We start from the raw sequence: 19140 nt of genomic DNA, 5'->3' as shown, positions 1-19140 counted from the left end.
TGCATTGAGATTAATCAACATTGAATACAAGCATGGGTATGATATAAAACACCATGAACATAAATATCATGGAGGCTTTGTTAGTTTTGATTCAACGACATGCGTGAACATGTGCCAAGTTAAGCCACTTGAATCATTCAGAGAAGGATACCATCCTATCATACTACATTATAACTATTTTAAATGCATGTTAACACACATGATAAACCATTATCCACTCCTAGATATTAACCATTATCCGGAGAAGAAGGGGCAGTCGACATGCTTACCACAGCGGAGAAGGAGCACGCCTACGCCCACGCTTGCCGCGGGTCAGTGGAGGCATTCCTCCTCGTCGTCAACAACTAAGCCACTGCCTCCCTATCTATTAGATCTAAATTTATCTATGTATGAACCCTGGTGTGTTGTGATGAACTTTGTAGCGCCAGGAGCTATGTATGATGTATATTTTTAAATTTGCAGTTTGCGATAGCAGATCTGTTATGTCAGGGCGCATCAATTCCTGCAAAATCGTTTTAGAAGGAACCGTAAAATGATTTTGCGGGACGAGAATATAGTGCCTAGAGTTGCGAGAGGGCACCCCTGCACCCATGGGCATATGTACCCATTTTTTTTAAATGCATTTTAAGCATGTTTTAAAGCGTCGAAAAATTAAAAAAAAAATCACGCATACATGTTCACAAATATATGCACACGGCACAAAGTTTTATGAAAAATGTCTTTTTGTTTTGTCTCCACAAAAAAGACGAATTTCAGTGCTTCTAAATAGTGTTACACAACACAATTTATTGTCTTTTTTGCACAGGTCACAAAAAAAGTTATTTTTCCATGAAACTTTATGCATGCACATAGAACATGGAGACATACCCGTGCAACTTTTTCCAGATTTTTTTAGCATTTAGAAATGTGTTTTTCAAAGTGGATTCATATGTATCCGGGTTCATCCATGCACTTCCCCTAGAGTTGCTCCAATACGAAACACAAGTGGACTATCAATTATACAAGTGGTTCTCGAATAGCTTTACACGGATGCAAAATTCATCCACTGATTTTTCTTGGCTAAAGCTGGCCCTCCCAACTATCCTAAAAATGTAGCCCTACGTTCTCGTATGATATGTTACAAGCAGCCACACCTCCCTACCTATGGCCAAAACCGAAGGGACCTACTACATCTCCTACAAAAATATATGGTTGTAAGCCAGGGAACTACTCCAGAACACGGACACAAAAGAATGGCCGATGTCAGAAAAAAATTGTGGCCTGTCAATTGTGATCAGAAACCATCCGCGAGAAGCTCTCTGGCTCCTCTTTCATGGATGTTCTCAAACTTGCCGTTAGATGCCAGCAAGCAGTAGCCATCAGAACATAGAAGATCGTTCACCCTTACTCGTTGCAACAGTTTCCTCGCTTTGTTTTCTGGAATTTGTCCCAGAGGCACATCATCTGCCTTGGCTCCTGGTAGTGGGCAACCACATACCCATCCTCACAGCCTTCCACCAAGATCCTTCCGTCGTTCTGGTACGTGACATCAATGCCTTCCTTCCTCATCTCATTGATCCATATTCCCATCGCCACATCCTCCAGCTTGAACATCTGCAAGTCAAAATCGCCGGTTAATATTCCGCACCACAGCAGGGACAAACGGCTGGAGAGCATGGTGTTTTCTCTAAGCTGCCTTCAAGTTTCAGACTGAAGCAACTGAAGAGAATTAATTATCTCTGCTGGAAAAGAGGGTGCCCTTTTACAAATTTTAGAAGGGTGCATACCTTTAGCTCCCCTCTTTTGTGTTTCCTGTAAACTTCTTTTGCTATGTCCTCAGATACAATGTACCCTGGTCCATGTGCCCATGGGGGATAACTTTCTTCAGGCCATTCCTACATAAAGGCAGGTAACAGCGGAAACATTTGCTAAGCATCTGCTACATGATAAATGATAATGCACAATATACATGGCCGTCCAAAACACAGTAGTGGTGAAGTTTCCATCATTGGTTTGAACAAAAACTAAATTTCCATCGCGCAGATAAAGACTTTCCCTGTGCTAAAAACACGCTTGCATAATTGTGCAATAGAAAAAAATATAATTTAAAATGTTACCTCTGAAGTTATGTACCACTTGCTATACGGATCTCGGTGAGGCTGAGAATCAGAATTGACACGACCATACAGCAGTCCATGGCTGATATTTACTTGATGTAGGGACGAAAGTATCTCATCTACACGAACAAAAGCGTCATCATCGGTTTTCATAACATACTTGGCTGAAAGTACATTTGTCTGCACAAGAAAAGTGATGTCAGAAAATGCAGGCTGCAGGCAGAGTTCCCAGGGTTCCACTGTACTCCCAAATAAAAATCTACCCGCAAAGAAATTAAAGAAATTCTCCTCAAAAAGTATATACATACCCCATATATGCAAATGGCAATCGTCTTCCAAAGAATCAAGCTGTAATAATCAACAAATGGCATCAATTGGATGTCTCCATATGTCCGTGCTTCGTTCCAGAGCTCCTCGTTCACCACCTCATTTTTATGCTTTTATTTATCAAAGAAGCCAAAGGGGTACATGAGTATTGACCATGAAGTGAAGAGCGGTAATTCTAGTATACAACAGGACACAAGAAGAGTTTTGACAAAATTTCAAAGATTGTTTCTTGTGATGAGGGCTAAGCAAGTACACAGTGAACGCAAATGCAATCAACAAAGGAGAAAGATCTTCAATAAGGTGGTCACTGCACAGGCATGATACCCCCCACCCCAACCACGCACAAAGTGAGGACTAAGCATGTTTGTTTGTGAGGAAAAACATGAATGGAGCCTTGTGGTATGCAGCTCTACACCTATTATTTGACAAATGTACACATATTGCATTTATGTAGGTATAACTACTATATGGCATACAAATTACTGTAAGATATAATATTATGTGCCTTTCATCCTTACCAGGCCAACAAAGAACCGAACTGCGACTTTTCCTGAACGGACAGCATCGTACTGCATCCACGTTCTTCGAACCGCCATTCTGCGTTTAAAATTATTTGCTGTAGAGAATATCCCAATAAAAAGATCAATGGATTTATTCGTAGGGACAGGTGGAGCCTTCAATATTTCCAAGTCAGTGACATGCTCAAAGTCCTCTGTTGTAGGCAAGCCACTCGCTAGCACAGACAGCAATTTAATATCTCCTTCAATCCTTACTTCCCCAACAAACCCAGGCTCCAAATCCTGGTCAAAATGTGGTAGATTAGTAATAAGAACATACTTTGAAACATGGACAGAAAATAGTTCGATAATGAGAGTATGGAACAATAACTTTCACAGACCATCCGAAGACACAACAACAAAATTGTTACCCTGGCAAAATCAGTTTGTCTAGACACTGTTACAAAATGCAATAGCAAAACAAATATCTTATACACAACTCACCTCTCGAAATGCAAAGGAAGTGACATGTTTCCCATCTACAGTCATATGGATCCCCTCTGCTCCAACACGAAGAATTGCTATAGCAAGATATCCTTGTTTGAAGGGATAATATTTTTTAGGTTCTGCAGTTGTTTTCCTTGTAGGTTGCATGCTTGAAAAATTAGAATGTGACTTTGAGGCCAAGATCTGTTTGTGGGCTTTGCCCACCATGCTGCTACATTTTTCCAAATCGTCCACTGAAAAACAACAGAAAACAAAACTATATGTCAAGCCTGCCATCAAAAGAAAATACATATTGTTTACCAAGACCCAAATCCATTTTGTTCAACAGGTCTTAAGGGTACAAATAAGAAGTGTGCAAAAAAATAGACAGACATAGTGATATCAGATAATACAATACCTCGACACAGTACATATTTATGGTGGTACATACAGGGGCAAGTAACTTTTAACAAGGTGGATAAAATTTGCTGATTACAGAACCAGATTCTAGAAGGAATAACTCACATGCAATGCCAATACCATGCCATGGGTATTCACCATGATCCTACTATTGCTGATATGTCGTCTTTTTTATATTCTTTCAATTTGTTTTTGTTTGGCTATGTGCATCTTAGTTATGCAGAGGCCGGGTGATGCTCATTATGTTTTGTATCCGCTTGATGCTACATTTTGAGTCAATAAAAATGCCCTTTATCAAAAAAAAGAAATAATGTAAGATATGGACCAGAGAAAGAATGGATACCTTTTACACTGTCCTTAGCATCCGAATCAGAAGATGGGCAACGGTCTTCAGAACCCCAATCATCAGCTATAGTCCATGTATTTTGGACAATTACAGGATCTTCTGTAAGTTTATCACCAAGAAGACGGACATTGTAATGAAGCACAATTGGAGGGTCTGGTTCACCAGGGACTGCAGCTCCAGTTAAGTCTATCTTAAAATTACCCAGAAGACCACCAGGAGTGCCAATAATAGTTATCGAAGAGCCCTGAATAAGCCCACACGGAATTCTTAAGACAAATCTATCACCCACCCTTGTAACATTCATTCTTCTAATGGAATATGGGCATTGCTTCTCTTTGTCCTTATGCTGTGTGCTACCATTGAATGAAACAACTGAGTCATCATATTCAAGGGCTGCATTTAGCTTCCTCCATGCAACTCCAGCTTCCTTGATTGCATCCAATCCATCTGGTAGGATGTGGGCATTATTTACAAGGTCCCTCAGATGATTCCAAGAATGCAATGTCTGTATTTCTCTATCAGAGAGATTTCTTGTTATGGAAAGGTTGGAAGCTAGCAATTCAGTTGATATGACTTGAGAGAAGTTCTGTGGATTCTGAAGTGCAGGTGGGTTTGGAACATCTAACCAGTGTAGCTGTGCCGTGCTATTTTGTTGGAAGACATACTGAAGAGATCTTTCAGCAAGCGGGCTATCCAATATCACATATCTTAACATCAAGATTAGGAACAAACATACTATGACAGAACCACCGTGCCATTTCTTCATCACTCAAAACTGATATGACAAGTTGGTATGAGGGTCACATTCACTGTATTTTCAGCCTAAAATATCACGCATCCATAGAATCTCAGTTCACAACTAACCCATCTAACTCAGCCAGTCAAGTCAATTCCTGCTGAACTGCCACCGTTGTTCAGTGCTCATCAACGCCTTGAAGGTCACACAAACGTTCCAGAGGTGTGATGAAAGCTTTATAACCGCATTAGCACACAGAAGTGTATCAGCGAAACTGAGGCGAGTCACTGTGTCCTGCAAAGGTAAAGGAGCGGTATAAAAAATGGACTCTATCCAGTAAAAGAACTAATGTGGTACTTAACCGCATTTGTATCCCCTTGTTGCTCCCTTTTGAGCTAATAAAATCCGGCCTTTATCGGGAAAAAAAAAACCGCACTGAGAAGTGAATTGCATCAACGGCGTCACATAACACAGCTACACAAGGCTTGGAGTATATGATCATCCATGTTGCAAATACTATGGCATAAATAACAACATGATTACAGACATGTATGTTATGTTTTTTTGTGTGAAAAGTATGTATGTACAATTAGGATGTCAGAATCGATCTCACGTGGCAAACAAGCCTCATCTACTTGTAAAATACTCCAGCATCCTAAAATGGCTACAATAGATATTTGCCTTCATGTCACGGTGCCGCCAACCGAGACTAGGACATCCCCTCGCCATAACATGATTACGAACTGGAATTTAAATAGCCGTATCTGAAATTAATACTAGCTCCCAGCCGATCTAACCAAATTATCCCCTTTCAAGGGGGGGGGCGCAATTAAGTGCGAACCGGCAGCAGAAAACAGTTTCAAAACGAGGCTGCCAAACCATTTCTCACCGAGGAAATTCAGAGGAGACAACAATTTTATTTAGGAAAACGCGAAAAAGGAACTGCGTCAAACACTAGCTAGTTCCAATTATTACTGATTAAAAAGTAGACGCGACACGTAAATTAAGCAAGGCCCAATAAAGAAGTGCACTAGTGAGATCGCGAAAAGTCGAAAGAAATTGCAGCAAAAAAATAAAAGAAAGAAATTGCAGCAGCCAAAGAAATAATCCGACTGCGTATTTAGGAAAAGCTACCGCACGAAATAGGCAACGCGAATCTCGCGACAGCCCCCACTTACACCCACCGACAGTTCCCTTTCGACGGGGAAAAGAGAGAGAGAGAGAGAGAGATACTCACCGCCGGATACTGTCCAGCAGAGCAAATGCGCAGATCACCGGAACGGCGACGAATCTGGGGGCGCGAGATCAGGCGCAGCACGAGGACACTCCACCGCCGCCGCGCCGCGCCGCGCTGGCACCACCCGAGCGATCCCCGCCCGTCTCACAATGCGACCGGAAATCCACGAGGCGCAGCCGCAATGCGAGGGCCGCTCGGCAGGGGACGGCTCGGGCTGCCCGTCTGGCCTCTGCCGCCGCTGGAGCGAGCGAGCGAGGCGGACGGCGGAGGTAGCTCGGCGCGCCGCAGCAAGCGAGCGAGCGCAAGGTGGCGGGAGAGGGAGCGACGGGGAGGGGGGGGAGAGAAGCTCGGTCTCAGCAAGCGGGCTTTGGAGCTTGGAGTTGGGAGAGGGATGGGGGTCTGACGGTCTGTAGGGACGAAGCGGAGCGAAGGAAAGGGAAGGATGCCTGCTGAGCGAGGCTTCGAGTCCACGCGACGAGCTGACCGACCGAGCGAGGGAGCGAATAGGCGCCGTGCAGGGAGGGGAGGGGGGCTCTCATTGATTATTTCTTTTCCTTTCGGGCGTGGCGGAGAAAGGGTCGCGGTCGTGGGTGGTGATGGTGGGTGGGGCTCGATTCGATGGGCTGCACCGCCAGCGGGGGGAGAGGAGATCTCACTGCTCGAGGAGGAGACTGGAGACCTCGTGCCGCGCGGCTGGCTTGGGTCGGCTCGGGGTTTTGGACGGTTTGGACGAGCACGAGCAGAGACAAATTCAAAACTAGGCCGCCACATTTTTTACGGTTTGGTACTACTACGGGGCAGGCACGTTGGTTCGCTGGACCGGACTGGAGGGAGGGGCGCGGGAGACCGGCAGAGGCAACCAAATCGGGTCTTTACGATAAGCACAAAGCTGATGCCGGTCCAAACCCGCTACCATACGGGACGCTTTGCTTTCAAACAAACCCGGTCATTTTCTCGGGTGGGCCCCGCTGTACTCCTGCGGACGCACATGTACGGTGCCGGTTGGTTGGTTGCGAGACCGCGATGTCCTCCGTATGACGTCGCGGATTTGCACAATCGACTCCACATTTGGCCATCGTTCAAAATTGACTTGTCGCTGGGCAAACAAGCCACGGTCACAATAGTTTTCTACAGGCACCCGCGCCGGTGGACGGCACAATGGACTATAGGGAAGTTATTAAGATACATCTGGCATTGAGATAGCTTATGATGATCCGGTTCCTTTGATCCATACGCTTTGTCGATCTTTTTCCGGCCGGCTAACTATTTTCATGACAAAGATGTGCGTGCCCGGCGTCGTGTTGACCCGGGTGACAAATGTGCAGCACATAGCAATACCGTGCAGTATGTGAACCCGTTCCATCCTACGAGTGCGCGTCCCTTTCTCGCTTACCAAACGGACGAGAAAAAATGAAGCCTCGGTCGCGGTTCCCGGTGGGAGATTGCGTCTTGTAAACCTAGTCTTTCCTGGGGCGGCTCGGCTGGTCCACCGGAGGGAGCTCCCAGGCCCCGAGCAAAGCCACGCGTGCTCTTTTGCTTTGCCTTTTTCTTTCTGCAAAGCTATTATCTAAGTAAAACAGACAGCGTCAGAGGAGGAAAATTCAAACTTCAAGCTCTCCATTCACGACGCACACACCCCACTGCCACATGCATGACACGAAACCATTTGACATGGCCGGTGGTTTTGATTTGAGCACGTCAAACTGCGCACTCGGCAAATTATTTGGAAAGAAAGAAAAAGGAACACACTGGGCCTCGTATTTGTCCGAACCCCGTGATGAGCATCGGATGTTCCAGCAAAGGTCATCATTGGCCGATTAGGTGTGCGTGGATAGTCTTTTCCGCGATGGTGAAATTCTGGTTCGCGTTAGGTGCACCAATCTGCGCATTTCGTGAAGTCTCTTCTTTTCTTTCGGTGCGGGCGGGGGAATGCGTGCGTACCAACTTCATATGCTGACACCTCTTAAAACATCTGCATCAGCTGCCGTTTTGCCTGAAGAATTAAACTGGAATCTATGGGGCCTAGCTCACCAGCAGCCAACTAATCTGATGTTTATGGTGCATCTTGTATTTCCTCGCAATGGATTAGAAGCACCAATCTCTATTGGGTCACATGATCTATACAAGAAACAATATACTATCCTCTTTCTAGAAGTACTATGGAATACTTTTTCCACAGAGTGCGTGGACCGTCAGAACTGACTTCTGCCGTTGCTCTGACATTGCGTAACTGAGAGACGACCTTTTTTACATGTAGACAAGTGTGCAAATTGCACCGGAAGTCAGCCCAACAGATTTGAATATGAGCCACGCCTTCTTTTTAAACAAGAACAGTATACGCTATTTTCACGTATATTAAAAAACATGTTTACAATCTAAAAAAAGAATAAGAAAATACAAAAGAGACTATACGATTCTCGTTCTGGATAGCATGAAGCAAAATTATCGGTGGCTCACAAAAAATTATCAACACATAGAACATCTCCAACAGCAGACCAAAAACGCAGCTGTGACCAAAAGATTGTTTCCACCTTGAACTCCGCCCCTCGGCGCCGTCTGTATCGTCCGCCCCGAACACCACCAAGCTCCCCATGCCGCCGCCCGGTCCCACCGACGTAAGTCCTTCCCCAACTGTCACTGTCGCCGCTCCACCTCAAGGTGATCACTCTCGGCACATGGGCGAGTTCCCATCGTCAGAATTGGTCGTCGCGTCGGATCCCTTGGCCTTCGGCCTCCTTCCCGTCACCATCCCCCACTGATTGGCATCCCTCTCGTCCCCGTTGAACTCAATTGGCCAGAAGTGAGCTCATCGCACCCAACATGTTCGGCGAGATGCTGCAAAGGAAATTATAATTTTTTTTGAGCATCAGTACAGACACAAAGCGCTCATATACACGCGCATACACTCACCCCTATGAACGCACGCACGCACACCCTACCCCTATGAGCACCTCCGAGAGACTGAGCCGGCATATCATCTTGAGATTTACGAAGTCACCATAGGCGCCTCGTCGTCGACGGGAACGTCTCCTCCCACTGAAAGCGCATCGCCAGAAATCCTGAAATAAATCTAGGAATACTGCGAGCACCAGGATTTGAACCCTGGTGGGTTAGGGATATCACTGTCCACCTAACCAACTCAACCACAGGTTGATTCGCAAGGAAATTATATTTTTGTATCCATTTTTATTGAATGTGATATTGCTAGGAATGTAGTGAATATAACATCTAAGATACATAATTTTACGTTGAATTCTTCTGATTTGCCATGAATATGAGCCAAATTTGACATATTACCTTCTCTCTCGGCACCTAAAATCAGTTTTTGGTCTTTAACTTTTTGGTCTATTGTTGGAGATGCTCTTAGCGAACTATCTTAGCGAACTTTTTGGTCAATCTAGTTCTCGAGGCAATTGACGTTCTTTTGTTTCACTCTATGCCCCACAATCTTTTAAGTCATTCTTGAGTAGAATTCTCCATGATCAGACACCTAGGGATTCACTATCGAAGATTCTCATGCTACTTTGCATCTAGATGTTCCAACAACCAATGATACAATGTCGAGAACATTTTTTTTTGCATCCAAATGTTCCAATAACCCATGATATAATGTCCAGAGCAATATTTATTTGGCAGATCCCTGCTACCGTGCAGAATTTCATCAAAGATGGAGATAGAGGTACCTAGATTCTTATGCGGCAAAACATTGTTCAACACTGTAAAGAAAACAAGCAGTTTTCTGGCAGATCCCAGCTACCAAGCATAATTCCATCAAAGGCCGAGGTACCCGTATTCTCCTGCAGAAAAATAGTGGCCGACATTGTAAAGAAAAGAAGCAGTTTTCTGATAGATCCACGCTAATCTGTAGGCCGAATTAATTGTCTGCCGCATTAATGATTTAGTTTTTAAATTGATTTGGACAAAAAAATCCCTATTAAATGTACCTAATTAATTGCACATGTAATTAACTGCCTGACTAATTGATTGTATTAATAGTTTGATTTTCAAATTGATTTTACGCTATATTTAAAAAAATTCACACTAGTGTCTGGGTGGTTGATTCGGTGTGACTAATTTCCTGCCTAATTAACTTGGCATACAGTTTTATGTCGATTCTGATAGTATGCTGAGTACAAAATAATAGTTTGGTCATAGAAAAAATGAAACAAAAAAGAAACATAAAAAAGAAACGAAAACTAAAAACGCGTGCACGCGTCAATTGGGCCGGTCAACTTTGATTATAGTTAATGTTTTGGTAAGATTTTATTTGAATATGAATAGTGGAAGGCAATTTTAGATTTAGTTGAGATATTCATACGATTTGATTTGACTGAATTAATGCGCAACGTTGTTTTAGGAAAATGCCGATTTGATTGAGTTAATGCACGCGTCAAATTGGGCGGCCCATATTGACTGCTCTTGAGCGAAAGGTCGCCTGTAAGACGCTCATGAGCATAATATATGGTTGGTGGGAGCTGAGGCGATGTTACCAACTCCCCTTTAAAAGTAAAGACTGATAAATGTGTACGTGCAATGCATGCTATTATTAGGCAATTCAAGTTGACATTAGGCAAATAATAATTGCACGTTGATATTAGACAAACATTAATTGCACATAAATATTAATGTAATTATCATTGACATCAATATTTGGTGTGTAATTATTTGCACACTAAACATGTTGAGTGTTCACCATTGGAACAATGTAGGTCGTTGGATTGACCTGGTTTGATGCCCGTGATTAGTTGGATCTGCTCCTCTAGGTCTTTTTATATTGGTAAAGATATAAATAATTATTATTGATGTCAATATTTGATAGCATGCTAAACATATTTAGTGCTCATCATTGAAGCAATGTAGGTCGTCGGATTGACCTGGTTTGATGGCCTGCCCCATTGGGATCATCTTATATTTGTATATAGTATATGGATGATTGAAAAAAAACTGAAAAACATTATGGGTTAATTAACTTTTGTTTCGTTTTTAATAAATTTTAAATGGTTTTTTTAACTTATCCAAATCAGTTTTTTCCAGAGATATCATAAGTAAAAAAAAATCAGTAAACTGCATTCTTTGGAGACTGAAATATGAGGAACACCTTCAAAAGAAAAGACTGAAATATCACGCATGACTTATATTTCAGAAAAAGAGGAAATGCTACGCAGCACTATAAATTATGTCGATGCTAGTCTAGAAATTTTTCTAGGAGAAGGGCCTTTTTCCTACTGTGAGCGTAGTACTTTTCCTAAAGAAAACACCTAGCTACCTTTAATCGTCGGGTAATCATGCTCAAATAGTCAAATATGCACTCCCTTCGTTTATAAATATAAGTCTTTGTAGAGATTCCACTATGAACCATATATGGATGTATATAAATGCATTTTAGAATATAGATTCATTCATTTTGCTCAGTATATAGTTCATAGTGGAATTTTTATGAAAGCTTATATTTAGAAACGGAGGGAGTAACTGTTTCATCTATTAACGCACCGCCCTGTGCGTGCCAATACCGGGTCCGGAGAAGAAGAACGAGACCCACGAGTCTATACGGAAAGCAACATGATGTTGTCTCCCTGCAACTTTCAGAAAGAAGAAAAATAAGAAAATTACACTACTGTCGTAGTACCCGTGTTGGGTGAGATTTTTTCTGTTTGTTTGTTTTGAGAACAATGGCATGGCCTATTGAACGCTCAATGCGTCCAACTGCGCCGCGACGCACAAGGACCCTCCATATTCGACCCGGCCCATGTAGCAGAAGACATTGTAGCAATGCGCATTTTACTGTATGATTCGGTTTATTCTTGAGCCTTCATTCTAAAAAAAACATCATATGATTTGGTTTACTGTAGGGATCGCTACACTGTAGCAGCCGGTTTCTTCTTAAAATAATGAATACTGTTAGAAATGTGAACGAATTTTGAAATTTCTGGACATTTTTTGGATTGCAGGAATCAAAATTGAAATTGCAAACATTTGTAAGCATTCCCAAATATTCTTTAAATTGTGAAAAAAAATTGAACATGCAAACATTTTTTTGAATTTGTAAATAATTTTATTAAACAGGAACAATTGTTTGATATTCCAAATAAATTTCGAAACCGCAAGCATTTTCTGAAATTCCTGAACTTTTTTTGAATTTGTGAGAATTCATAAAATACAAATATTTTTTGAATTTTTTAAAACATTTTAAAAATGGGAACATTTATTAAAATTCCTACAGATGAAACCCAGGCATTTTTTAAATTCGGAACAACTTTAAAAGTTTTGAACATTTTTTAAAAGGGAACTTTTTCAAAAAACAAAAAAGGAAGGGAAATATTAAAAGAAACAACATAACAGAGGTAAAAGCGAAAAAGCGAAACCGAACCGGAACCAACTAAGATGGGCCGACTTGTTTGGGTGCTAGCTCGAGGCTGCGCTTTTCACCGGCATTTCGCGATAATGTGCGGCGAATAGGAATTTGCTAGCCTGATGGTGGCACTCCATTCCCTTTTTCACTAATAACGGGCCGAATCAAGCCTTATGGGCTAAATCGCTTGATTTGCGCTGCGTGTTACAGGTGCTTCCTGGGTGCCCCTATTTCTCGTTGTAAGTGAGACAGAGGACAGCCCGAAATCATTAATTAATGAGTCTTTCAAAGATCACTCTCACATTTCTTGGTTGTGACAAGTGGTGTGCTGCATGTTTACCATTTGTCGTAACTTGTGAGTTTTTTCTTTTTTCGTAGATCCGTTTATTCAAAATGTTTTATCTCTTAAACCATACATTCAAATCTTGAAATTGTTTTCAAAGTTGGATTCCTCGTGTCAAGATCTTCAAATATAGATCACATGTTAATATGTTTTGCTGAAGTCATGAAAAAATCGGATGAAAACACCAAACCGGATGCACTTTTTTCCTTTTTCGGAAGCTGTTTCCGAGAGGCACCTCTCATGGAAATAAAACCGTGCCTCTCACGAAAGAAAAAATAAAATAAAAATGTGTTTTTTAGTTTATGAGAGACACTCGCAGAAGCAAAACCGTGCCTCTCACAAAAAACCCCAGAGAAAACGCGTTTTTTTTCATTTCCGAGAGGCACGGGCCGTGCCTCTCGCAGAAGCAACTCCATGCCTCTCACAGAAGAAAAAAAAAGAGAAAACTTGTTTTTTTCATTCCCGAAAGGCACGGCCATGCCTCTCGCGAAAGCAAAACCGTGCCGCTCACGAAAAAACGTGTTTTTTTGGCACAATTTGTTTTTCTAATATTTTTTGTCGAAAAGTTAAGAAACACCGGTGGAAAACCAAAAAGTCGAAAAAAAACCTGAATATAATCATTTAAAAAGCAGAAAATGTGTGAAAAAAATTTCGAAGGAAGCGCCTAGAGCGCGACACTTGGCGGCGGCTGAGAGCGCGCCAAGTGATCCGCTCTCAGCCCACCCAATATGATCGTTGGGAGGCTCCCGAAGGAGAGCTCCTCAAATAGTGCTCTCAGGGCAGCCTCTCCTGTTGAGGGAGCTCTACATGGGCCGTGGTGTAGCCACGCGGAAAGCTCCAACCTCCTTTTTCTCTTTTTCTGTCTGTTCTCTGTTTTTGTTTTCTTTTTTTGTTCACTTTTGTTTATACTTCAATATATTCTAAATATATATATCAGAAAGAAACTCTATAAAACATTTGAAAAATATTGAAAAAGTATTTGAGAAATGTTGAATATGAATTCCAAAAATGTTAAATAAGTATTTGAAAATGTTGAATAAGTATTAAAAATGTTGAACGAGTATATGAAAAATGTTGAACAAATATTTGAAAAATATTGAATAAGTATTAAAAATGTTTAACAAGTATTCTAAAATGTTTAATAAGTATTTAAAACTGTTAAATGAGTATTTAAAAATATTTAACAAGTATTTGAAAAATGTGAATAAGTATTGAATTGTTGAACGAGTATTTGAAAAAATATTGAATAAGTGCTCGGGCAATGTTGAACGTGTATGAAAAAATGTTGATCACTTATTAAAAAATTTACCATATACAAAAATATACAGTGAAAACGAAATAAAATATAAGAAAAAAGAAAACAAAACAAAAAAATGAAGAAGAAAAAGAAAATCAAACAAAAAAATGTGTAATTTGTATTGAAAAGCTATTAGTCGTGTATTAGAAAAATGTTGTTGACATATATAAAAATATAGAATACTAATAAAAAAGAACAAAGAAATCCGAAAAGAGAAAAAAAGATACAAAATGCAAAAAAGAACGAAAAAGGGAGAGGAATAAAAGAAAACCAAGAAAACCGAGTCGGATCGCGTCAAGTAGTACGTGCCCCTATCACTTTCCACGAATGGCATTCTGGTGAAGTGGCTAGCAGCGCTAGCGCTATCCATGAAGACAAGCGTTTGAACCTGATTCTCCCATTTGCTCAGTTTGCTACAATCTCGCTTTTTTTTTTGCGGGTGGATCAATCTCGCTTAATGCGAGACATAGCACTCACGGTAATTCCTATTTGCCGCATAGCTTTCGTAGAGGGGCAAGCGATTTGGAGTGGCTCATTTTGTACAGGAAATCTGGTTTTAGGAACGTTGTTGTTCTATTTTCTATCTGTCTTGGGACACTTCCGAATATTCTTGTCCGGGTTTTTCTTCTTTTCCTATTCTTTTCTTACCATTTTGTTTAGTTTTCATTTTTTGAAATTAGAAAAAAAATATGGAATTCAAACAATTGTTTGTGTTTTTTAAAAATTGTTCACATTTTCAAAAAAATAATGCTTCCAAAAAATATTTGCATTTAAAAAATGTTCTCCGCGTTTTCAAATAATTAAATGAATTTTAAAATTATTGTTTTTGTTTTTATAATGTATATTGTTTTAAAAAATAACAAAGAAAGAGCCATCCAAAAACCAAATAATCGCTCACTACTGCATCAGGTTGAGCTGCTACAGTACCCAGCTTAAAATGAAAGTCGCTACAAAAACCAAAAACCAAATAACTTATCTTTTGTTGTCAAAAGAAAATGTATAACCTATCTTGTTGATTTAATCATTCGAAAATTTTAAATCTCTACTATTAAAGGGGGATCGAACGTCGTGATGGTTCGACCTCGTTCGATCCCCCACCCCCTTTGTACGACTACCATCAGGCGATGGGCCACGCCCGCAGCATCCCAAAAATCAAAGGCCAACTCAGCCCACGTACAAGATCCACAGCCAAAAAAAAATGGCTCAACCCACGAACGAGGTCCATCGATCAACAAACCAGCCTAAAAAACAGTTCAGCTCAACCCACGAACGAGGTCCATCGGCAAAAAATAAAACCACCTGCGAGCTCCATCGACCCACGAACGCACGTCTGCAGGGAGAGAAACGCCAGTTCTTCCTCGCGTACGAGCTCCATCGACCCACGGACGCACTACGTCAAGGAGAGAATCGCCAGTTAACTCCCCGTCCGGCCACATCGTTCTCACGCGAGCGGCGAGCTGCCTCTGCTGAACCGCAACCTCGGCGCCCCCGAACCAGAACCTGCGCTCGACGGCTGTTGCTGCGTCTATATCTCCTGATGCCGTCGCTACATCCTCCTGCCATCATCTTCACAGTTCTTCACCTACCGTCTTCTGCCTCTCCGACGGCAAAGGACTGAGGTCCACCTTTGTTATGTTCGATGGTGCCCACCATGCCCTAGGTTTGCAATCCTCAACTGTTTCAGCAAAGTTTTTTACATCAGAAAGATACTAAACTCCTGTTCCAAACTTCATGATGTGACCTCAAAAATATAGTGGTACTCAGATTGCATCTTTAAGTACCTACTCCAAGTACATTGAACAAAGCATGCAGGATTTTAAGCTATGTACCAGCTACCAAATTGTGAAGGAGTACTACTCCAAGTAAATTGAACAAAGCATGCAGGATTTAAGCTATGTACCAGCTACCAAATTGTGAAGGTGCTTCATTAGGCTCATCAACTTCTGGGAATTAATACATGAAACAAATGTATAATGTGTGCTAATGTGGACGGGTGCGACATGGCATCTCAAACTTGTCTTTACAGCAAGTCTACTCTATGCAAACGAATGAAAGCAAATGTAACAAACTAAAAAATTTAAGAATTGATGTCGTGAGATTGACATGCTTTTTACCCAATTTCATATTATAGACACATGTTCAGTTCCCAAACTCAAGTTCATATTGAAGACCCCTTTTCCATAAAGAATCTTGCTAAAGTCCTCTTAATCACAGTACAATACAGTTACAAATATTTCTCTCACAGTCAGCTCTACATTGCATTGTCTAGAGCCAACGCGAAGAGGAACATTAAGATTCTCGCCATCAAGGACAATGGCAAGGGTAAAGGGAAGGGTAAGGGCAAGGGCAAGGAACAAAGCAAGATTTCAAATAAGCGAAAAAGATTTGAACCCTTATTAACGACCATGAAAAACATAGCCTACAAGGAAGTCCTTAGCACATGAAGTCGCCAGATCAAATTATAACAACTCAGGTAAAGTATGTTCAATTCTGCATTACTATTGTAGATCTTAATGCACACTAACCTGAGTTTGTGAGCATAATCAGTCTTCAGAAACCATGAGTATTCCTTTTGCAACATCTCCCCGTTCTATTCTTAGTCGAATATGCACCTGTTTAAGCTGCAAATAACAAGAGACAACGTGAAATTGCAAACAGATTAAGGATGAAGATGCTTGGACAGTGACTTGCTATAGAAGAAAAAAATACTAAGGTGTCGTATTTCTTTCTAAGGCATACGCTTTTTAATATGGTAAAAACCTGAGGCATCTAATATCATATACTCCCTCCTTCCCAAAATCTTAGGCGCGTAAGTTTTTGCATGAAGTCCCAAAATCTAAGGCGCAGATGCCTTTCTCTCTCTCATTCAGTTACAACAACCACTCACGGTCGCTATTTTTTTGGAAACAAAACAAATCTCTGGTTGGGTCTTTCGTTGATGCTTACATCTATACAGCATGTATGATGGTTCAAGTAACAATTAAACTGCGCTGATTTTCATGCTGGCTACTAATACGCCTAAGAATATGGGAAGGAGGGAGTAGCAATTAAAAAACTGACTTAAACTTCAGTTCCGTACAATCTCTCGTTGAAAATACATGGATAAGGAACTATGTATCTGATAATTTACAAAGAACCCAAATTCGAGCTGAGTTTGCCATCAGTGAGCTCATCATATCTCTACTATCTCTACTATTAAAGGACGAGTCTTTCAAGACAATAGATGCCTCGATATGAACAAAAGGAACGTAATCTGTTCGTCTGCTTTTTTTTCTGTAGCTCTGTGATAAGATTTAGCACACATGTATCCTTAAATTCAGGCCTCAAAATTCGTTGCAGACGGTGATTCCAAAGTGCCAAGTACAGGATTAGAAAAACCAACCCTTAAGCTATTCAGCAAGAGCATTGTGGTGACTGGAGAATGAGTCATATTAGACCCTGAATACAAGCATCGCTAACCTGCAAAATGGCAAGGACCTCGGAATGGAAGCTTTGGCAATACCACAATAGCGCGTTATGCTGAGCTCATTTGCCAAAAGATGCAGACCGAGCTTTGCGTTCGTTTTTTACAATTGGTACATCAGTATGAATGTGACCATTGGACAGTGCTGACTTTTATGTCAGGTTACCTTGCATAAATCTGTATGATTCCCCGTTGTGTTTTGCTTTGTTGAAATGCATTGTGTGTTTGTGTACAATTAGAATTTGGTCAGGATTGGAAGGTTGACTCTCCAGGAAGAGGAAGCTAAGCCTCCTTGACCAGAGTTTTTTTCTTTTTCTGAAGCATGCCTTTTTGAATAGGAACGGCTAAAATTATTTATAGAAAAACTATTAAGACCCACTTTTCTTGTTGTACTAAAACGAAGTTTTACTTATTTCTGCCCCTAAAGAAACTATATTTTTGGTACGCTAACTCATTTTGGGTGGTTAGACCGTTAAACGAGTTTATGGGAAACAGAACTGGCAAAAAACTCCGTATCCAGACAACCCAAAAAAGGTTTTATCCTCATCTCATAAAATAAACTTAATCATAACCGTATTCTGATTACTACACATCTACTCTTAGCTATCTTTCAAACTGAGTATATATAAGATAGATTCAATCTACCTCCAGATTTTTGCTTACCTCTAAGATCGAATTTCAACGGCGGTGCCAATCCAACAGAGCTACCAAACGCGGAGGGAGAGACGAGAGCCGACCGTGACAAGGTAAGATCCGTGGGCACCCTAATCCTGACGCATAGGGAGGGAAGCAGAGCACGGTGGTGAAGAGAAGCCGTCGGCGTCGTGCTGCACCACGGAATCCACTCCTCGTTGATCTCCGCCCATCCGGCCGAGCACAGCTTGCGGCAGGGTCTCCAAAATGAGGAGCCCGATCCCGCCGGTGGATGCAGATCGAGCCCACCTCGCGCTGCACGGCGCGCGCCAGTCGCCGGGCGTTACCACCCGATGATTCGGACCAACGTGGCGTCATCGCGGCGGGGGCGCGGGGCAGGGAGCGCCGCACGGTGGATGCCGCCGCCCAGACTGCGCGCGCGTCTGCCTGCCCCCTGGATCTCGCCGGACAGCAGGGAGTGATGGGGGCGCCGTGTGGGAGGCTCTGTCATAGCCCCAGTTCAGCCCTTACTTGTCTTTGCATCATCATCTTGCATCATGATTAAATTCCATTAAAATTTGGAAATGGGGATTGCCTAAACCCTAGCATTAAAGGAATTAACTAGGTTCAAACTTAAAACTTTTCAATGAACCCAAAATGCCCTTCATAAATGTCCACCATCTTTGGTCCTGGCTAAACCCTCTGCCAAAAATGGTTTCATATTTTTGGAGGCTATTCTGGATTTTTGAATTAAATCATAAGTATTTGAATTTGGACATTTTAAATTCTATAAAATATTTTAAATGTCCAAATAATCTTGAAAGCATTTGAGGGCTATTAGAAATAGTTTCAAAAGTGCCCACAATTATTTTAAGGATTTTACAAAATGAATTAGTATTTTACTAATTCA

General features: G+C 41.5%; 1 protein-coding gene across 1 annotated transcript; it reads right to left on the bottom strand.

Annotated features, from left to right (window-relative positions):
* Positions 1 to 976: 976 nt before the first annotated feature.
* GALT1 (galactosyltransferase1) lies at positions 977 to 6679 on the bottom strand. The gene is made up of 8 exons (XM_048686010.2): positions 6146 to 6679; positions 4170 to 5202; positions 3425 to 3660; positions 2942 to 3223; positions 2405 to 2533; positions 2097 to 2276; positions 1767 to 1874; positions 977 to 1593 (listed from the first exon to the last, which is right to left on the bottom strand). Exons 2-8 carry the CDS (start codon positions 4936 to 4938, stop codon positions 1384 to 1386), a joined length of 1914 nt encoding a protein of 637 aa, XP_048541967.1. The 5' UTR covers positions 4939 to 5202; positions 6146 to 6679; the 3' UTR covers positions 977 to 1383.
* Positions 6680 to 19140: the final 12461 nt, after the last annotated feature.

The sequence above is a fragment of the Triticum urartu genome, chromosome 7A (assembly GCF_056163025.1).
Source record: "Triticum urartu cultivar PI428250 chromosome 7A, HENAU_Tu73, whole genome shotgun sequence".
NCBI lineage: Eukaryota > Viridiplantae > Streptophyta > Magnoliopsida > Poales > Poaceae > Triticum > Triticum urartu.
Note: the sequence above shows the minus strand (reverse complement) of the source record. Positions and strands in the feature narration are given on the sequence as shown.